The sequence below is a fragment of the Diachasma alloeum genome, unplaced genomic scaffold (assembly GCF_001412515.2).
Source record: "Diachasma alloeum isolate Michigan unplaced genomic scaffold, Dall2.0 Dall_scaffold_00540, whole genome shotgun sequence".
Taxonomy (NCBI): Eukaryota; Metazoa; Arthropoda; class Insecta; order Hymenoptera; family Braconidae; genus Diachasma; species Diachasma alloeum.
This window is the reverse complement of record NW_021680672.1, coordinates 125,247-139,516: the sequence shown is the minus strand read 5'-3', so window position 1 is coordinate 139,516 and position 14,270 is coordinate 125,247. Positions and strand designations below refer to the sequence as shown.

Here is a 14,270-nt window from a genome sequence, read left to right as displayed (position 1 = left end):
TGTCAGAATTTTTTTTCAATTCGTAAGGATATCCTGAAAAATTTTATCCAATTGACGTTGATTAATTAGTTTTCGAACTCATCTAATTTTACTGAATCGAAAATTCTTGGGATTATAAATGATTTTGAAGCAATTCACATGAGATGAATTTTTATTAAAAAAAAAAGAATACGATTTGCTTACAATGGTTTCTAATTAGTTTCTGTACAATTGAAGATTCTTCGAATATTTTCACAGGGGCTTTTGTCGTTTCTATTGGTCCAGATCCTCAATTTCAGCGGGATCTCCACCCATAGCCCTCCAGAAGGCTGTGACCAGCTGTTCAGCAGCTGCTTTACGATTACTCGTTGATAAAGACGCTGCGTGCTCCTTCATCGCCATTAATTGGCCGAATAATTCACCGAAATCTGCGTTCTCCTCGCCCATTATGCCATCTGAAGTAAATTTAATTCAATTTTATCATAGGCATGATTTTTTTCCTTGGGAATTTCGGGGAATAATTCACCTAAGACACTCTCCATCAATAAATGATTAGCTGGATCTCGATTAGGATGCAGGCGAATATTTTCCAGCTGACTCTCAACATCACTCACGTCTGGCTCATTTGATGTGGAAATTCTGCCATTATTTAATCCTGAGAATTGAATTATTCACTGATTAAAAAATTTTATGCCATTTTCATTTGTGTTGAATTCTTCAATTGAATTCAACAGAAATCTAAAAAACTAGAAGGACTTCCCGAGAATTCCTCAATTTTTTTTAGTTTGAGATTCTCAAAAATACAGAACGCAAACCTTTCAATTCCCTGTTTGGCCAACAGTGTGTGTGCAAAGCTTCGATAATCCTCTCAATCCCATAATTCTCTTGCTCCACACCCTCCTCCATACTTTCTGACGAGTCTGCAGGTAACTCCATGTCCACAAGCTCGAATTTATTGATGTGACACCACTCAGTTGCTGTAATAAATAATTAAAAGAACATTGAGACTCAATAAAGAATAAATAAACACGAATGCAGAACACACGAAAAATTTCCATAAAAAAACCTAGTGCTTTCGTTGTTTTTCCATGAAATTTTGATGTCCATGTTCACGAAGTTTAACGAAAATCATTTTTAGAATTTTTTTCAGAGAATGAGATTAACTGAATACCTTCGTCTCTTTTGTTAGCATCTGGAAAGCTATCACAAGCCAACAGCATGACATCAGCGTCCGTCAAGCCCTCAACAAGTGCAACATAACTTCCCAGGCTTCCCTCAGTCTCCTAAATTCCAGTGAGAAATCATAAATTGAACCTCCACGTGAATTTTCTAGTTTTTTTTCCACTCGATTCTTCAATAGAAATCTAACAGAATTTTCTACCGCCCGCAGGGAAAAATTTATATTTTGGAAAATATGTTGAAAATTATTTTACATTGGCCCAATTTACATGAAAAAATACGTATAAAACAGATATCTCATATATGTTATTTTTTTAATATGTGAAATATATGTTTTATAGATATTTTTTATATATTTTTGATAAACTTGGAAAATATATGGAGTTGGCCCAAAAAATGTAAATTTTTTAAATAATTTTTTTTTGATGGGGGCGAATTCACAAAGTTTTTCTATGAAATTTGCACCTTTGGGTCATAACACAGTATCACAGCCTCGATCCCCTCCACAGGTATCTCCAAAGGTAACTGATGAGTGGTGCACAGAAGCGCCTGTGCTGTGTAATATTTATTATCGATAACCCACGAGAAATATTTCACTTTGCCCTCTTCAGCGAGAAGATTCGCCCCCATATCTGTAATTAAATGGGAAAATATGAGTTGTAATGCCACGAGAATTGACGCCTCTAACCTCTGAAGCCCACCTTTTGCTAAATTACTCGCTTTATCCACTTGGGAGCTGACAATGAGAACACGTGGCAGATCCATTGGAGTAGAGGAGCTCATCGATAATGACTAGTTTGTTGAATTGATTAACAGCTGCAGAGGATTGTTTGTTTTCAGGGGAATGATGCGATGTAAACATGAACTGGTAATGATACTTCACTTCTGTCAGCTGTGTGGCTTCACTGCTGATTGGCCCCCCCTTTCCGGGTATTGCCCGCCAATTTATAAACTCGATGAAGTTGTGGAATTTCGAGAATTTTTACGAGAATTGATCGTTCAGTCTGTCGACAGCGCTCTATCCCAAAATCGTCATTCTCTCGCGGACGAAAAAATTCAATAGAAAAATCTAAAAAAAAAAAATCTAAAATTGTAGTGGATTAGTTTTTGGCCGATTCTATCGAAATCCTCAACAGAAAAAGTTAATAGAATTCGATTTTTTTATATAAGTTATTCTCTTCGGATGTTTTCTATAGAATTTGTTAAGGTTTTTTCATTCTATTTTTCTTTGCTCCTCATCAACAAAATCGAATTTAGAAAAATTTGGAAGATTTGAGCCGAGGAAATTCTATAGAAAATATGTCAATAAAATAAGTTTTACAGAAAAATCGAATTCTATTGACTTTTTCTATTGAAAATTCTTCTGAGTATTATTTTTTATCGTTACGTATTGATTTATTCATGAAGAAGGAGTTAGGGTTGTTCGCTTTTATTACGTTCAGATTTTAGGAAAATTTTGAGAAAATCATCTTTAAAAATTTTCACTACGAAAAATTCAGGTTGTGTATGAAATCAGGTGCTTTAAGCTTTTACGAGGAACTGTTCACCAATTCATGTCAATCCTCTATTAAAAAATGGGTGAACTATTTTCGGTCAGAAATCAATTTCGCCAAGCCTATACTTATTTATATATAAAATGTATAAAATATATAAAATTATTATTCATAACATTCTCATGATTTTATACATTTTACATTATATATTTTTATATTTATATTATACATAAATCTTTTTTATTCATAAACCAAGATAAACATGAAATATTCTCAACTAGAAAAAAATGTTTCACCCATTTTTTAATAGAGGACGAATTTCCCAGGTCGTTCGAACATTTGACTCTTATCATGAATCCTTCGCCACTATCGCTAGGACTAGGGGAAGAACAAGTGGATAATTCGAGGTCACGGGTGGTGCGCGGCTAATTACTGGAGTAATCGCCGATTTCCGATGTCTCAGAATTTCGCTTCAAAGTAAATGTCGGCAGTGCTAAATTTACTGTTCGGCCGCTAGAATTCGCATTTCAGCGCGTGCACTTCCGTGAAACCGTTTGACTATTGAAGACAGGAGCCATGAGAGGTCTTCCGACTATATTATTCCTCGGGGGAATGTCCTTGATCATTAGCTTATCAGGATGCGATGCCCAGAATGTCGAGGGTGGCGTGAAGTTCACGGGATTCTTCGCGCCGGTTAAAAGATTCGAGTGCAGATTTTTGCAACCAATCAAAGTAAGAAAACTAAAGACATTATTTTTCTTCTCAATGAAATAGATATTTCACTGGATTTCACGCTCTAGATATTCATTCCCTGGTTCCCCGATTGTGGTTCAAACACCCGAGGATCAAAATCAGATTCTTCGTCGAGTTCTTCATCGTCGAGTTCGTCATCGTCGAGTTCGTCGTCTTCGTCGAGTTCAGAAGAGGAAGGAGGTGCGGGACCTGAGCCAGACGCGAGTGGTGGTGAGTATTTTCCCAACACTGGTGAAAAAATTTAATAGAAAAACTTGGCGAATTCGCTGGACAATTCTATGGGATTTCTATTGAACTTATTCAATAGAAAATATTCTATGGAAAAAGTCAAAAGAATTTCATTTTTCTGTACAACTTATTCTATTGAAATATTTTGTACAGAATTTTCTCGGCTCAAATTTTCCAAGTTCCTTTGGTTGATTTTCTTGATGAGAAGAAGAGGTAAATAAAATTGGCCAAGAACTAATAGAAAATTGAATAGAATTTTTTAACGAATTCACTAGTTTTCTCTATTAAATTTTGTCGTGCGCGAAGATGGGACAGGGTCGCCGCTAGTGGGAGAACCTTTCGAAAGTAAAGAGCAATTACTGTTTCATTTTTCTCGTGATGGGAATTTCTCTCACACATCACACGGATAAACAGAACCTGAACCTGAACCCGAGGCGGAACCCGAACCAGAAGCACATGGAGGTAGGTATCCTCCCAAGAACGGGAAAAGTTCGCCACTCGTCGGAGAATCCTTCGAAAAAGGAACGATTTCTCCCACTTTACGTAATGCGCAACTGTGGCATTGAACGCCGATTTATTTTTCTCGTCATGGGAATTTCTCATCGCATATTTGCATAAACAGAACCCGAAACCGAACCTGAAGCCGAAACCGAACCGGAACTTGAATCCGAACCTGAATCCGAAACCGAACCGGAACCCGAACCTGAATCCGAACCGGAACCTGAAGAAACCGAACATGAATCCGAAACTGAGCCGGAACTTGAATCCGAACCTGAACCCGAAACCGAACCGGAACCTGAATCCGAACCGGAACCTGAAGAAACCGAACATGAATCCAAAACTGAGCCGGAACTTGAATCCGAACCTGAACCCGAAAACAAACCTGAACCCGAACCTGAATCCGAAACCGAACCGGAACCTGAATCCGAAACCGAACCTGAATCCGAATCTGAGCCGGAACTTGAATCCGAACCTGAATCCGAACCGGGACGTGAATCCGAACCTGAACCAGAAATCGAACCGGAACCTGAATCCGAACCAGAAGCAGAGGATGAATATGGGATAAACGGAGAATTTTATTTCAGCCTGAATTTCAACGAAACTGAAGACGTTATCTCGGCATACTGCCGATGGACAGCCCCCTGCGACTACACCTGGCTTGAGGATGTGAACGAGGAAACTAACATAACGGTAACGGATTAACTCCAAGTCACGTTGTGCCCGAGTTCGTCATTAAAAATTAACAAGAACTCCATTCTGCAGATGGGCTGGGAGGTGACATTCAACTTCGACCCGTACGAGGATCATCTTGACGATCGAATAAACATTTGCGAGGCCAGTCGTATGCCGAAGAACTCTTGGGCGAATATAGCCTGGAGAGCCCTTTCACACATCATAGCCGAGGATTCTGACGGCTGCGACATCAAAGCTGTACGTCATAACTGTAGTATTTCGATGATAAAATGCAGAACTATATTAACAGCAATTTTTGTGGACAGGGAAAATACACTTTTGAAAAGAGCGAAGAGAATTTCTACTTCACGCCTGAAAAACCAATTCCGTGCCGCGACTTGACCCTTAACTTTGACTTGTATCATAACAGCGAGAAGCGGTTCTTCCAGTCGACGACCATGTACAAGATACCCAAAGACAGTCCTAACTGCACGCAAGATGAGAACTCGGGAAGTCCTAGGAAATGAGTCGATGATGTCAATAAGCACAATCCTTTATTGAATTGTTTACTTTTATCGAATTGTTTACCTCACGCACTGTTGGCAATTTTTTGAAATTCAAGTAACAGATGCATTTGTATTTTTAATATTCTGAACTTAAATTCAATTTCAGACTGAATTGCTCATGGAATTCCGTATTCATCTTGGAAATTCAACGAAAATTAAGAAACAGATTGAAAATTCAGGAAAAAAGTTGCCTGAATTGGAAATTCACGATTTTCAGTAATTTTCATTGTCCTGTGAACCTGGGAAATCAAAGTTCATTGAATATTCAAGAACATTGACTGATTTATCAATAACAAGATCAATGGAAATTCAAAGTCAAGATTTTTTACTTGAAATTTCAAGAGTAATTTCCTAACTGTGCAGACGGGGCCCTTCTGTTACCACCCGCATTATACTTCTAATAAACATCTGATCTGAACGAAAAAATAAAAAAATTGAAACCAAACTTCTGAGAGTTATTTTTTCCTTCCTGTTGTCGGGATGCCGAATGAAAAATCTTCCAATTACTAATACTTTTCAATAAATTTTTTCCAAAATATTCGTCCGATGATAATTTTTTGGGAATCAAATCGGCGAAAATATCCCCAGGATCTTTCTCTTCGGTTTTGCCGTTGAAATCCAAAAGAATGCAAAAGTTCTCAGTTTTTCTACGGAATTTTCCTGCGCGAGGTTCGCAGGTCGTTCAAGCCTCCAGCGTTTATCACGTATTGCCTTCGCCATTATCGCTAGGATGAGCAGGAAAAATTCAAGGCCACGATTTCACGAGGCTAATTATTTAGGGAATTGCATCAACGATAACCGGGCAACGTTTTTCATCATTTTTCGCGTTTATAAATGGTAAAAATGCATCGAATAAGTGAATTACTTGATTAATCATTTCATTATCGGCCATTATACTTGCAATTAGTGGCAAATTGCTGCTCATTCCGATAAGACTGTGCCCAATTATTGATAACAATGGACTGGGGTGAGGGTGCGTTTTTAAATTCTTATTTTTCCTCAGTCAATTCGAAACAGCCATGAAACACTCCCTGAGTACTTTGTCTTTTGGAACTGTCCTGATAATTATTGCGATAGCTAGCGGAGGAGATGCTCAGTCCAATGGTTTACTCGCGCCAGTGAAGGTGAGATAATTAACAAAATTACGTTCGCAAACGGATAAATATGACATTTGGATTTTCAGGGAGTTATATCGTTCTTCACGAACTGTAAATCGAATATGCAAGAGGCAGGTTTAGGCGCGGATTCCTCATCATCATCATCATCATCATCATCATCATCGTCTTCGTCATCGAGTTCGGAAGAGTCTGGATCGAAAGCTGAGGCTGAACCTGAATCAGAACCAGAGCCCGAACCGGGAAGTTTTGATATCATAACTGATTTGCACAATTTATTTATTAGTACTAATAAAGAAAATGAAGAGTTGTCTGCGGCATTTTGCTACGAGCCCCCGTGCACCAGCGTGTGGAACAGCGAAATCAATGATGACAGCAAAGTACTGGTAAATATGTGACGACGAGTTATTTTATTGAAGATAGAACTGTATTTGTCCACTTTTTTGAGTCGCTTATGCAGAGGATTCATTGAAAAATAGCGATTTCTTCAAGAAGTTCTACGATTTAAAAAAAATTCGCGGAATTAAAAAAAAGGAAAAAACAATGGAAGTTAATTCAAGTTTCCAATTAAAAAGCCAATTGGAATTGAAATTTTTTTTTATTCTACTCGATTTTTTTCGTTTTTTAAATCAAATTTAAAAAAAATGAAATTGAATTTAAGTCTCTCTGAAAATTTGTATAAAGTGACAATTGGAATTGAATAATTTTTTTTTTCATTCTACTAGATTTGTTTCGGTTTTCTCAATGAAATTTAACAAAAAATGTAAAAAATTATATTTAATATGTTCCACAATAGCTGCGGTTAAAAAAAATGGTCTGAATTTTCTAAAAAAGAAAAAAAACAATGAAATTTAATTTAAATTCCTCTAAAAATTCAAATGAAGTGCCAATTGGAATTAAATAATTCTTTCTTAAATTCTACTCGATTGGTTTTATTATTATTTTTTTAATATGTTCAACAATAGCTGCGGTATAGAATTAAATGCAACTTCGACGAGATAGAAAGAAAGGATTTTGAGGATCATTTAACGCTCTGCGATGCCAGTCGCATGCCGCGTGATTCCTGGGCTAATCAGGCTTGGAGAGTTCTCTCAATAATGACAGCAGGTGGCAGGGAGGATTGTCCCATTCCCGCGGTATATTCTCGTTGCCTGTCCCTTGTAAATAAATAAATTCTTCATATTCCCCATTCTTTTTCATGATTTTTCGACAGGGATCGTACACCGTCGAGAGATCCGATTTCGACGGATATAAAATCACCTCTCCGAAGCCCCTGTCGTGCGACGAGATATATTTCGAGCTCACCCTGGGTCACAACTCCTCGTACTTTACGAATTCATTGGGGCCGAACTTCAATGTGAGAAAGGAAGGAAGTGATTAATTCCGTTACAAACAGCTGCTACTGTGGCAGTGAGCTCAGTGATGAATTTCTTTATTTGAATCTTACATTACTTCGTAACATTTATTATTCTGTAACAGTCGTAAAAATTATTTGGGTCCAATACTACTCACGAAGTTGAGTTATTGCTCAATAAATTCCATTCGACATGTTGAATTGCAAATCAGTGGACGCATTTTTCTTCAATTCTTCATGACCTGATCCTGAAATTAATCCTCAAGCTGCACACAGGGTCGAAGGGCGAGTAGGAATTATTTTTCGAATGTATTGTTGCTATCAATTTAAAAAACCGTTATAAAAGCTTAAATTTTCCACTTGATCTCCTCTAATGTCTCAATGAAAAATTGAATTATTTTACATTTTGTCAGGCGACGTCAGCCAAATTTATAATCATGGGTTATAGAAGTCCACTTCATCGGAATAATATGCCCCGATGTAAAAAAATGAGTGCAGTTTAAGGATTAAGAGGCCTCGGGAGTAAAAAAATACGGAAATGCGGGGAAAATTATGAGGAAAATTATCAGTCCTGTTACGATTTAATTCTATTGCGTCGTGACTTTATCCAGTAGTAAATCGAAATGAATGACGAGACTGAGATGAAAACCTGCAGAGATTTCTCCATCCAGTACAAACTGAAATCAAGCAAAAATTAAATTAATTAAAGAGAAATTAAATCAATTAATTGTTTAATTAATTAAATAAATAATGAGATTTTTTAATTAATTTAATTAATTCAAATTTAATTAATTAAATCAATTAATTCAATTCATAATAAAATCTCATTCATTTTCATAAGAATAATTTTCAAAAAAGATTTATTAATTTTAATTAAATTAATAAAAAAATTAAATTAATCAATGAAAAGACAAAAGAGAAAACTGATTTAATTACTTTGACATTCGCGCTTTAGCTTCCTCGATGTCATCCATCTTCTCCTTGAACAGATGCCTCCTGATGCCCAGGGAATAGATCTTCGCGTACAATTTCCAGTCAATGATCTTGGGATCGAAGTAGAATATGTCCTTCTCCTTGTCGCTCATTTCGCTGCTGAGTCTTTCCACATTGTAATCGTCGACCGCCCACTGGCGCAGTGTGAAGTAATCCAGACTGCCCAGAATTCGAGCAAGGGTGTTGTGAATCCGAATCATTCGGCCCCTCTTGGACGTGAAGAGCGCGACAAAATCGAGAATATAAGATAACAATCTGTGCTGGACTTTCGAGACGATCCAGTGAGCCACGTAAGACGATCGATGAGTCAAATTCGGGTATCGTATTGCCGCCATCAGTGGGTACATCCGCGCGTACTTCTGGCAGTCGTCGAGCAACTGCTTCATTTTCATGGGGTTTTGCCGGCCTGTGCAACAGTTGTAGACTTTTATTTCACTCGTCCCTTGATACTTCGTCTTGCAACCGACGGTTATCAGCAGATTCACCACGAGGTCTGATGGTATGATGTCTCCCACTTTTTCACCGTCACAAATAACTGTTCTGTTGGGGAAAACTGAGGTTTTAACTACGGGATTTCAATCAGAATTTTTCTGTTGACATTAATTTTCGGTCAAAATTTATTTCAGATTTTAATCTTTAAAATTCAAGTTATCACGTATGAAAAATTTTAGAATGGAAAATAGAAATAGAAAATCTAGCGAATTCGCTAGGAAATTCTATTGGAATTTTTCACATTAATTCTCATTAATATTATTCACATTAAAAATGATTTCAGATTTTAATCTTTAAAATTCAAGTTATGTTCAGGTCACTTCAAGGGGTCCCTAGAAAAAAATGTTCGATTTGTGAATAATAATTCCGAACATAAGTACACACACCTCAGAATACCTAGGGCTCCATTGGAAATCGACAATGTAGGGCCGTAAAAATTATCGATCCACCCTGGCATTGGTTCTCTCAGTGTTGACAGAACGATGGACGGTCTGACAATGCCTATCGGCAGCATTCCCCTGTGCGCATTCAACATTAATTCCGCCAGGGCCTTGGAAAAAGCGTAAGTATTGGGCCAATCCTTCACCACATCCTCGGGTAGCGCTGCGACAAAATCCCTGATATTTTTATTGAAATCGAGTCTCCCGTCCAAAGCTGGAATTGACGGGATGCACTCCTCAATCTTGGGCCTGTTGCAAGTGGAGTATAACGTCGAAACGTGAATAAACGCCTGGGAAAAGCCAACGGCACCATGAGAAAAATTCTTTAAAAAAACGAAATAATTTTTTTCTACAGAAATATTTTGCAGGAAATATCAATAGAATTCGAATTTACTGTACAATTTATTTTAAATGTTCTAATTTTTTTATTTCTATAATTTTTTAAATGAAAAATTGGGGTGCATTTACCTCGATTTTACTCATTCTATGACAGAACAACAGAAGTCGCCGAGTCCCGAAGACATTAATGGATAAAGCGTCCTCCAAACTCAAATCGAATTGCAAAATCGCCGCACAGTGGAAAACAACGGAGACATTTTTCGCAAGCTCTTCCCTATTCGTCTCAGAAATCCCCAAGTCAGGCTGGCACAAGTCCCCCTCGATCATGACGACCTTCGTCAGTATTCCCGGATCAGCACCGCGTAATTTGTGAAAAATCTGCATTATTCCCACACATGAATAAATAAACTTATGGAATTCCCCCCGGAAAAAGCTTCATTTGAATTAAATTCCCTAGACCTTTATTCGCGTTTTCATTCCAGACATGAATAAATAAATATTCATTTGATCCAGATGAAGAATTCAGTAATTTTCAACGAATTAAAATTCCTATTTATATATTTTTTCGAATTACCGGTGTGTTTAACAAATTCGAAACTCGTTCAGTGGCAGTCTCGCCGCGTTTCGGCCGGAGGAGCACATAAATATTCCCGATATTGGGACAGGACCTCAGCAGCTTTTCAATCAGCAGTTTCCCTATTCCACCTGTAGCTCCCGTAATAAGTATTGATTTTTCATCGTAGAAATTCACCACTGACATTGCCTCCGCGCACATCTTGGCAATTTTTCGAAACGCACTCTCATAGAAACCGAGCCTTCTTGACGACACCACCAACTGCCTCACACTCGTCAAGCTCTCACCATAATTCCGTGATTATTGATACATTTTATCAATTTTTTAGGGATTTTTCGGCGGCGTGGGGACGTTATACTCGCTCTGGGGCACGCAATTGCTGTGTGAACGCGAACAAACGCCGAAGGCGGTTAATATTTTATTAGGTGGACGGTTTGTCCCCCGTCGGAAAACACACTGGAGACCACCTGCCTCGGTTACGAGGACTCGAGCGAGTTCCAAACATAGATATTGTTTCACTTATTGCGATGTTTAAGTGATAGCATTTTCACGATTAACTTCCACATGTCACACGTTTCGCTATCCGTCACGCAGGCTGCATCGGAAACATGCGAACGATTCCCCGATATTTGTCAACATTCGTCACTCAATAATTATCAATGAATTCACGCATTACAATTGGCGGTCAACGACGAGAAATTAGTGAAGTATCTGCGCGATCCACCGGGCGCGGGATTTTTTGTCCGCACGCGGCGGAAGTGAAACAATTCTGCGAGTAGAATCATTTTTAGTCGCGCAACTGAATGCAACTTTCATTTCTGCATACTTTCGTTTGCAGTACCACTTTCATTTCGCCATCATCTTGTAATGAAACGATAGGTGAACAGAACCAGACGGCTCACATAAGGAAGGGACACGCGGGCGATTATCGCACTGCAGCAGAATTCATTTTCCGCCACGAATGGGAGTCGAGGGAATTTTATTTTTATTGTTTTATTTTTATATTCAGTGTTTTCTTTGTTCTATTTTTTACTCTAGGCGCATTTTTATTCGCGGATGTCAGCGAATAATGATTTCGGAAATTATGTTTCCGCAGAAGATATTGAAATATCGAATATTTGTTTAAATAAAAGACGTTTCGTAATTTTTTTATTGTTTAAAGCGCTTAATTAATTGTTAAATTATTTAGACTGACGTTAGGTTTATGCAATGTTCGCAATTTAGCGTTTGTCTCGGTTTAAACTACACAAACAAAATTTTATTGTCTTCAGCAAATGGGACAATAAACCGATTAATTAGATGAACGTGCAACTTGGAAGCGACAAAACTCTATTGCTCGGACGATGGTCAGTCGTAATACTACTCGCAACGATCGTTGTAAAGAATGAGAATAAAATAATCAATAATAGTGCTTTTCGTAGAGAATGCTGAATGTCATTGAATGAATAATTTTAACGTAATGGAGGCTTGAAGGTAAGTTAATTTCTCCGTTATTGATTATCTGTAGAGGGAAAACTTGTATTGTCTCACTATGTCGCTCGTTATTTGATGCTACTGTCCTCAATCCTCTATAGAAAACTTTCGTATAACGTTAACTGTACTATAGTACGAGTAATATATTTTTTTATAAAAAAAAAACAAATTATATTGTTAACAAGTTCATAATATATTTATTATATTATATTATATTACATTACATTGCATTATATTATATTTCATTACATTATAACATTTTGAAAAACATAAAAAAATGTATAATTTTGATAGTTTCTTTAAATGTTGATGAACAACGATTCCGAAATATCCCAATTTTCCTTGTCCGTAATTTTAATGGGATTGCCCAAGAGATCAACTTCCTCGCCAATGACACGTTTGAATGCATTGCTGTCAATTTCAGAAATGCTATTCATCCTCAAATCGAGCTTCCTCGCCCTGACTCCCGAAAACATTTCGGCGTCAATTCTCCCTATCCCAAGACACCGTAAATCCAATAATCCAGCGGACAGGCCCTCGAAAGCCCCCGGTCTGATATCAGGACTCGAAGTGCCCACCATATAGACGATATCGGCAATCAAATCGCTGAAAGTTCCGTTTCCAATCACCAGTCTCCGGGGGCGAAAGAGCTCCCCGGCCGTTGGGCTCTGATGCGAGAGCCCGAGATATCGGAGGTTGAGCCCCGCGAACGCGCGTGAGTCCATCCCCACAATTTCGTTGTTATCCAGGAAGAGGTAGTCAAGCGACTCGAGTTTGTTGAATAAATTTTTCGGGACATGACCAATGCGGTTCCCTCCCAAGTGGAGCCACCCCAAACGCGCCAGACTATCGAACACTCCGGTCTGTAGAGTGTGGACTCCAGTGCGCGATATTGTGAGCGAAGTTAGAGTCGGCGTTTTTCGAAAGGCGTTGATATCGATTTTCCGGAGATACGGGCACTCGCGGATGTGAAGCTCCATCAGTTTGGGGAGTCGATCGAAGACGGCGGGCATGAACGCGAAGGAGTTGTTGCTCAGATCCAATCTTTCGAGTTCTTCGAGTCCATTGAAGCACCCCGGCTCGAAGGCGCTGATGTTATTGGAGGCCAAGTCCAGATACCACAGTCGTTTGAGGGGCTCGAAGGCGTTATGATGGACGACGGAGATGTTATTACGGGACAGTATCAGCGACCCTAGCTTAGGAAAGGACATCAGCAGTGCCGTGGGCACTTCGACGACGTCGCAGGAGATCAAGCTGAGATGGCCGAGCGATCCGAGCGGAGTCAGAGCGTCCGCGCTCAAGGTGAGGTCGACGCGGGTGAGGGAAAGACTGTCTAGATCCAAACCGAGGAGAGACTCCGGTTGCAGCGCGATTTGCGCGGTTTTACTGGCCAGATCGGCTGGAGTATCAAAATTCAAGTGGAGAGTTTTAACTCCTGAGTTTTGAAATGCGCGAGGGGAGATTGCTATGCGCATAGTTCTGAGCGACATGCTGAGCCTGTCGGAAGGGCCGATTTTTATTATTTTTTTTATTGTGCTGCCTTCGATGTATATTTCATGGTCCGAGGTGTTTAGGGAGGAGGGAAGGCTCCCGCTGACTGATAATACTAGGATTGTGAGATGAATTCCTATGACGGACTTCATCGTCACAGTTTCTTGCTCGGGAATTGTCGCAATGTAGTCTGTAAATGAACAAGGAAGAGAAGCTGAGGCAATCAGGGATAGCCATCAATCAGTGGATTCTCCGATTGAAATCTAAAAATAGTGAAATAATTGATAATCTAAATTTCCGAGGGAAGATGAATTAAATAATTGTAAATAGGGAATTATCAGTTCTCCTGCATCTCTTACCTGCGTAGATGACTCGGTAGCGGCTGCTCAATAGATCCTTTTTTTGGCATGCGTGTGCTCAGAATTGCTGCACGAAACTGAGAAATTCATCCCAGTTCGCTTACGCAAGAAACGCGAATTATTCTTCAGCAAGATTGATAAACCCTTGACCTCGAGGTTATCCGCAGCAAATGTTGCCATTGAATTATCGTCTGGTTGACTCATGGCCGATTCACTCATTCATCTTCAACACTCCGGCTGATTCATTCATAAACGTTGAGATCGTCTAC

The 14,270-nt window shown here is 38.8% G+C and overlaps 5 protein-coding genes across 7 annotated transcripts; 2 read left to right on the top strand and 3 right to left on the bottom strand.

Moving 5' to 3' along the window:
* Nucleotides 1–133: 133 nt before the first annotated feature.
* Nucleotides 134–2,051, bottom strand: LOC107042969 (alpha- and gamma-adaptin-binding protein p34). The gene is made up of 6 exons (XM_015264242.1): nucleotides 1,860–2,051; nucleotides 1,624–1,790; nucleotides 1,151–1,262; nucleotides 795–956; nucleotides 506–634; nucleotides 134–434 (listed from the first exon to the last, which is right to left on the bottom strand). The coding sequence occupies exons 1-6, from the start codon at nucleotides 1,939–1,941 to the stop codon at nucleotides 253–255; spliced, it is 834 nt and encodes a 277-aa protein (XP_015119728.1). The 5' UTR covers nucleotides 1,942–2,051; the 3' UTR covers nucleotides 134–252.
* A 1,127-nt stretch (nucleotides 2,052–3,178) lies between these two features.
* On the top strand, nucleotides 3,179–5,482 carry LOC107042979 (leucine-rich repeat extensin-like protein 2). The gene is made up of 6 exons (XM_015264256.1): nucleotides 3,179–3,383; nucleotides 3,452–3,614; nucleotides 4,047–4,094; nucleotides 4,255–4,823; nucleotides 4,896–5,063; nucleotides 5,132–5,482. The coding sequence occupies exons 1-6, from the start codon at nucleotides 3,228–3,230 to the stop codon at nucleotides 5,330–5,332; spliced, it is 1,305 nt and encodes a 434-aa protein (XP_015119742.1). The 5' UTR covers nucleotides 3,179–3,227; the 3' UTR covers nucleotides 5,333–5,482.
* Nucleotides 5,483–6,388: 906 nt separating this feature from the next.
* On the top strand, nucleotides 6,389–8,051 carry LOC107043001. The gene is made up of 4 exons (XM_029126463.1): nucleotides 6,389–6,495; nucleotides 6,555–6,872; nucleotides 7,452–7,622; nucleotides 7,700–8,051. Exons 1-4 carry the CDS (start codon nucleotides 6,391–6,393, stop codon nucleotides 7,865–7,867), a joined length of 762 nt encoding a protein of 253 aa, XP_028982296.1. The 5' UTR covers nucleotides 6,389–6,390; the 3' UTR covers nucleotides 7,868–8,051.
* LOC107042994 (putative fatty acyl-CoA reductase CG5065) lies at nucleotides 7,910–11,995 on the bottom strand. The gene is made up of 5 exons (XM_015264280.2): nucleotides 10,679–11,995; nucleotides 10,234–10,482; nucleotides 9,712–10,055; nucleotides 8,777–9,373; nucleotides 7,910–8,517 (listed from the first exon to the last, which is right to left on the bottom strand). Exons 1-5 carry the CDS (start codon nucleotides 10,877–10,879, stop codon nucleotides 8,415–8,417), a joined length of 1,494 nt encoding a protein of 497 aa, XP_015119766.1. The 5' UTR covers nucleotides 10,880–11,995; the 3' UTR covers nucleotides 7,910–8,414.
* A 389-nt stretch (nucleotides 11,996–12,384) lies between these two features.
* On the bottom strand, nucleotides 12,385–14,259 carry LOC107042996 (platelet glycoprotein V). Of its 3 annotated transcripts, none has more exons than XM_015264282.2 (2): nucleotides 14,002–14,259; nucleotides 12,385–13,905 (listed from the first exon to the last, which is right to left on the bottom strand). In XM_015264282.2, exon 2 carries the CDS (start codon nucleotides 13,792–13,794, stop codon nucleotides 12,451–12,453), a length of 1,344 nt encoding a protein of 447 aa, XP_015119768.1. In that variant the 5' UTR covers nucleotides 13,795–13,905; nucleotides 14,002–14,259; the 3' UTR covers nucleotides 12,385–12,450. The 3 variants fall into 3 exon arrangements, with proteins under 3 accessions (XP_015119768.1, XP_015119769.1, XP_015119770.1); XM_015264283.2 differs by having other exon boundaries at nucleotides 12,385–13,832; XM_015264284.2 differs by having other exon boundaries at nucleotides 12,385–13,648.
* Between the last annotated feature and the right edge of the window lie 11 nt (nucleotides 14,260–14,270).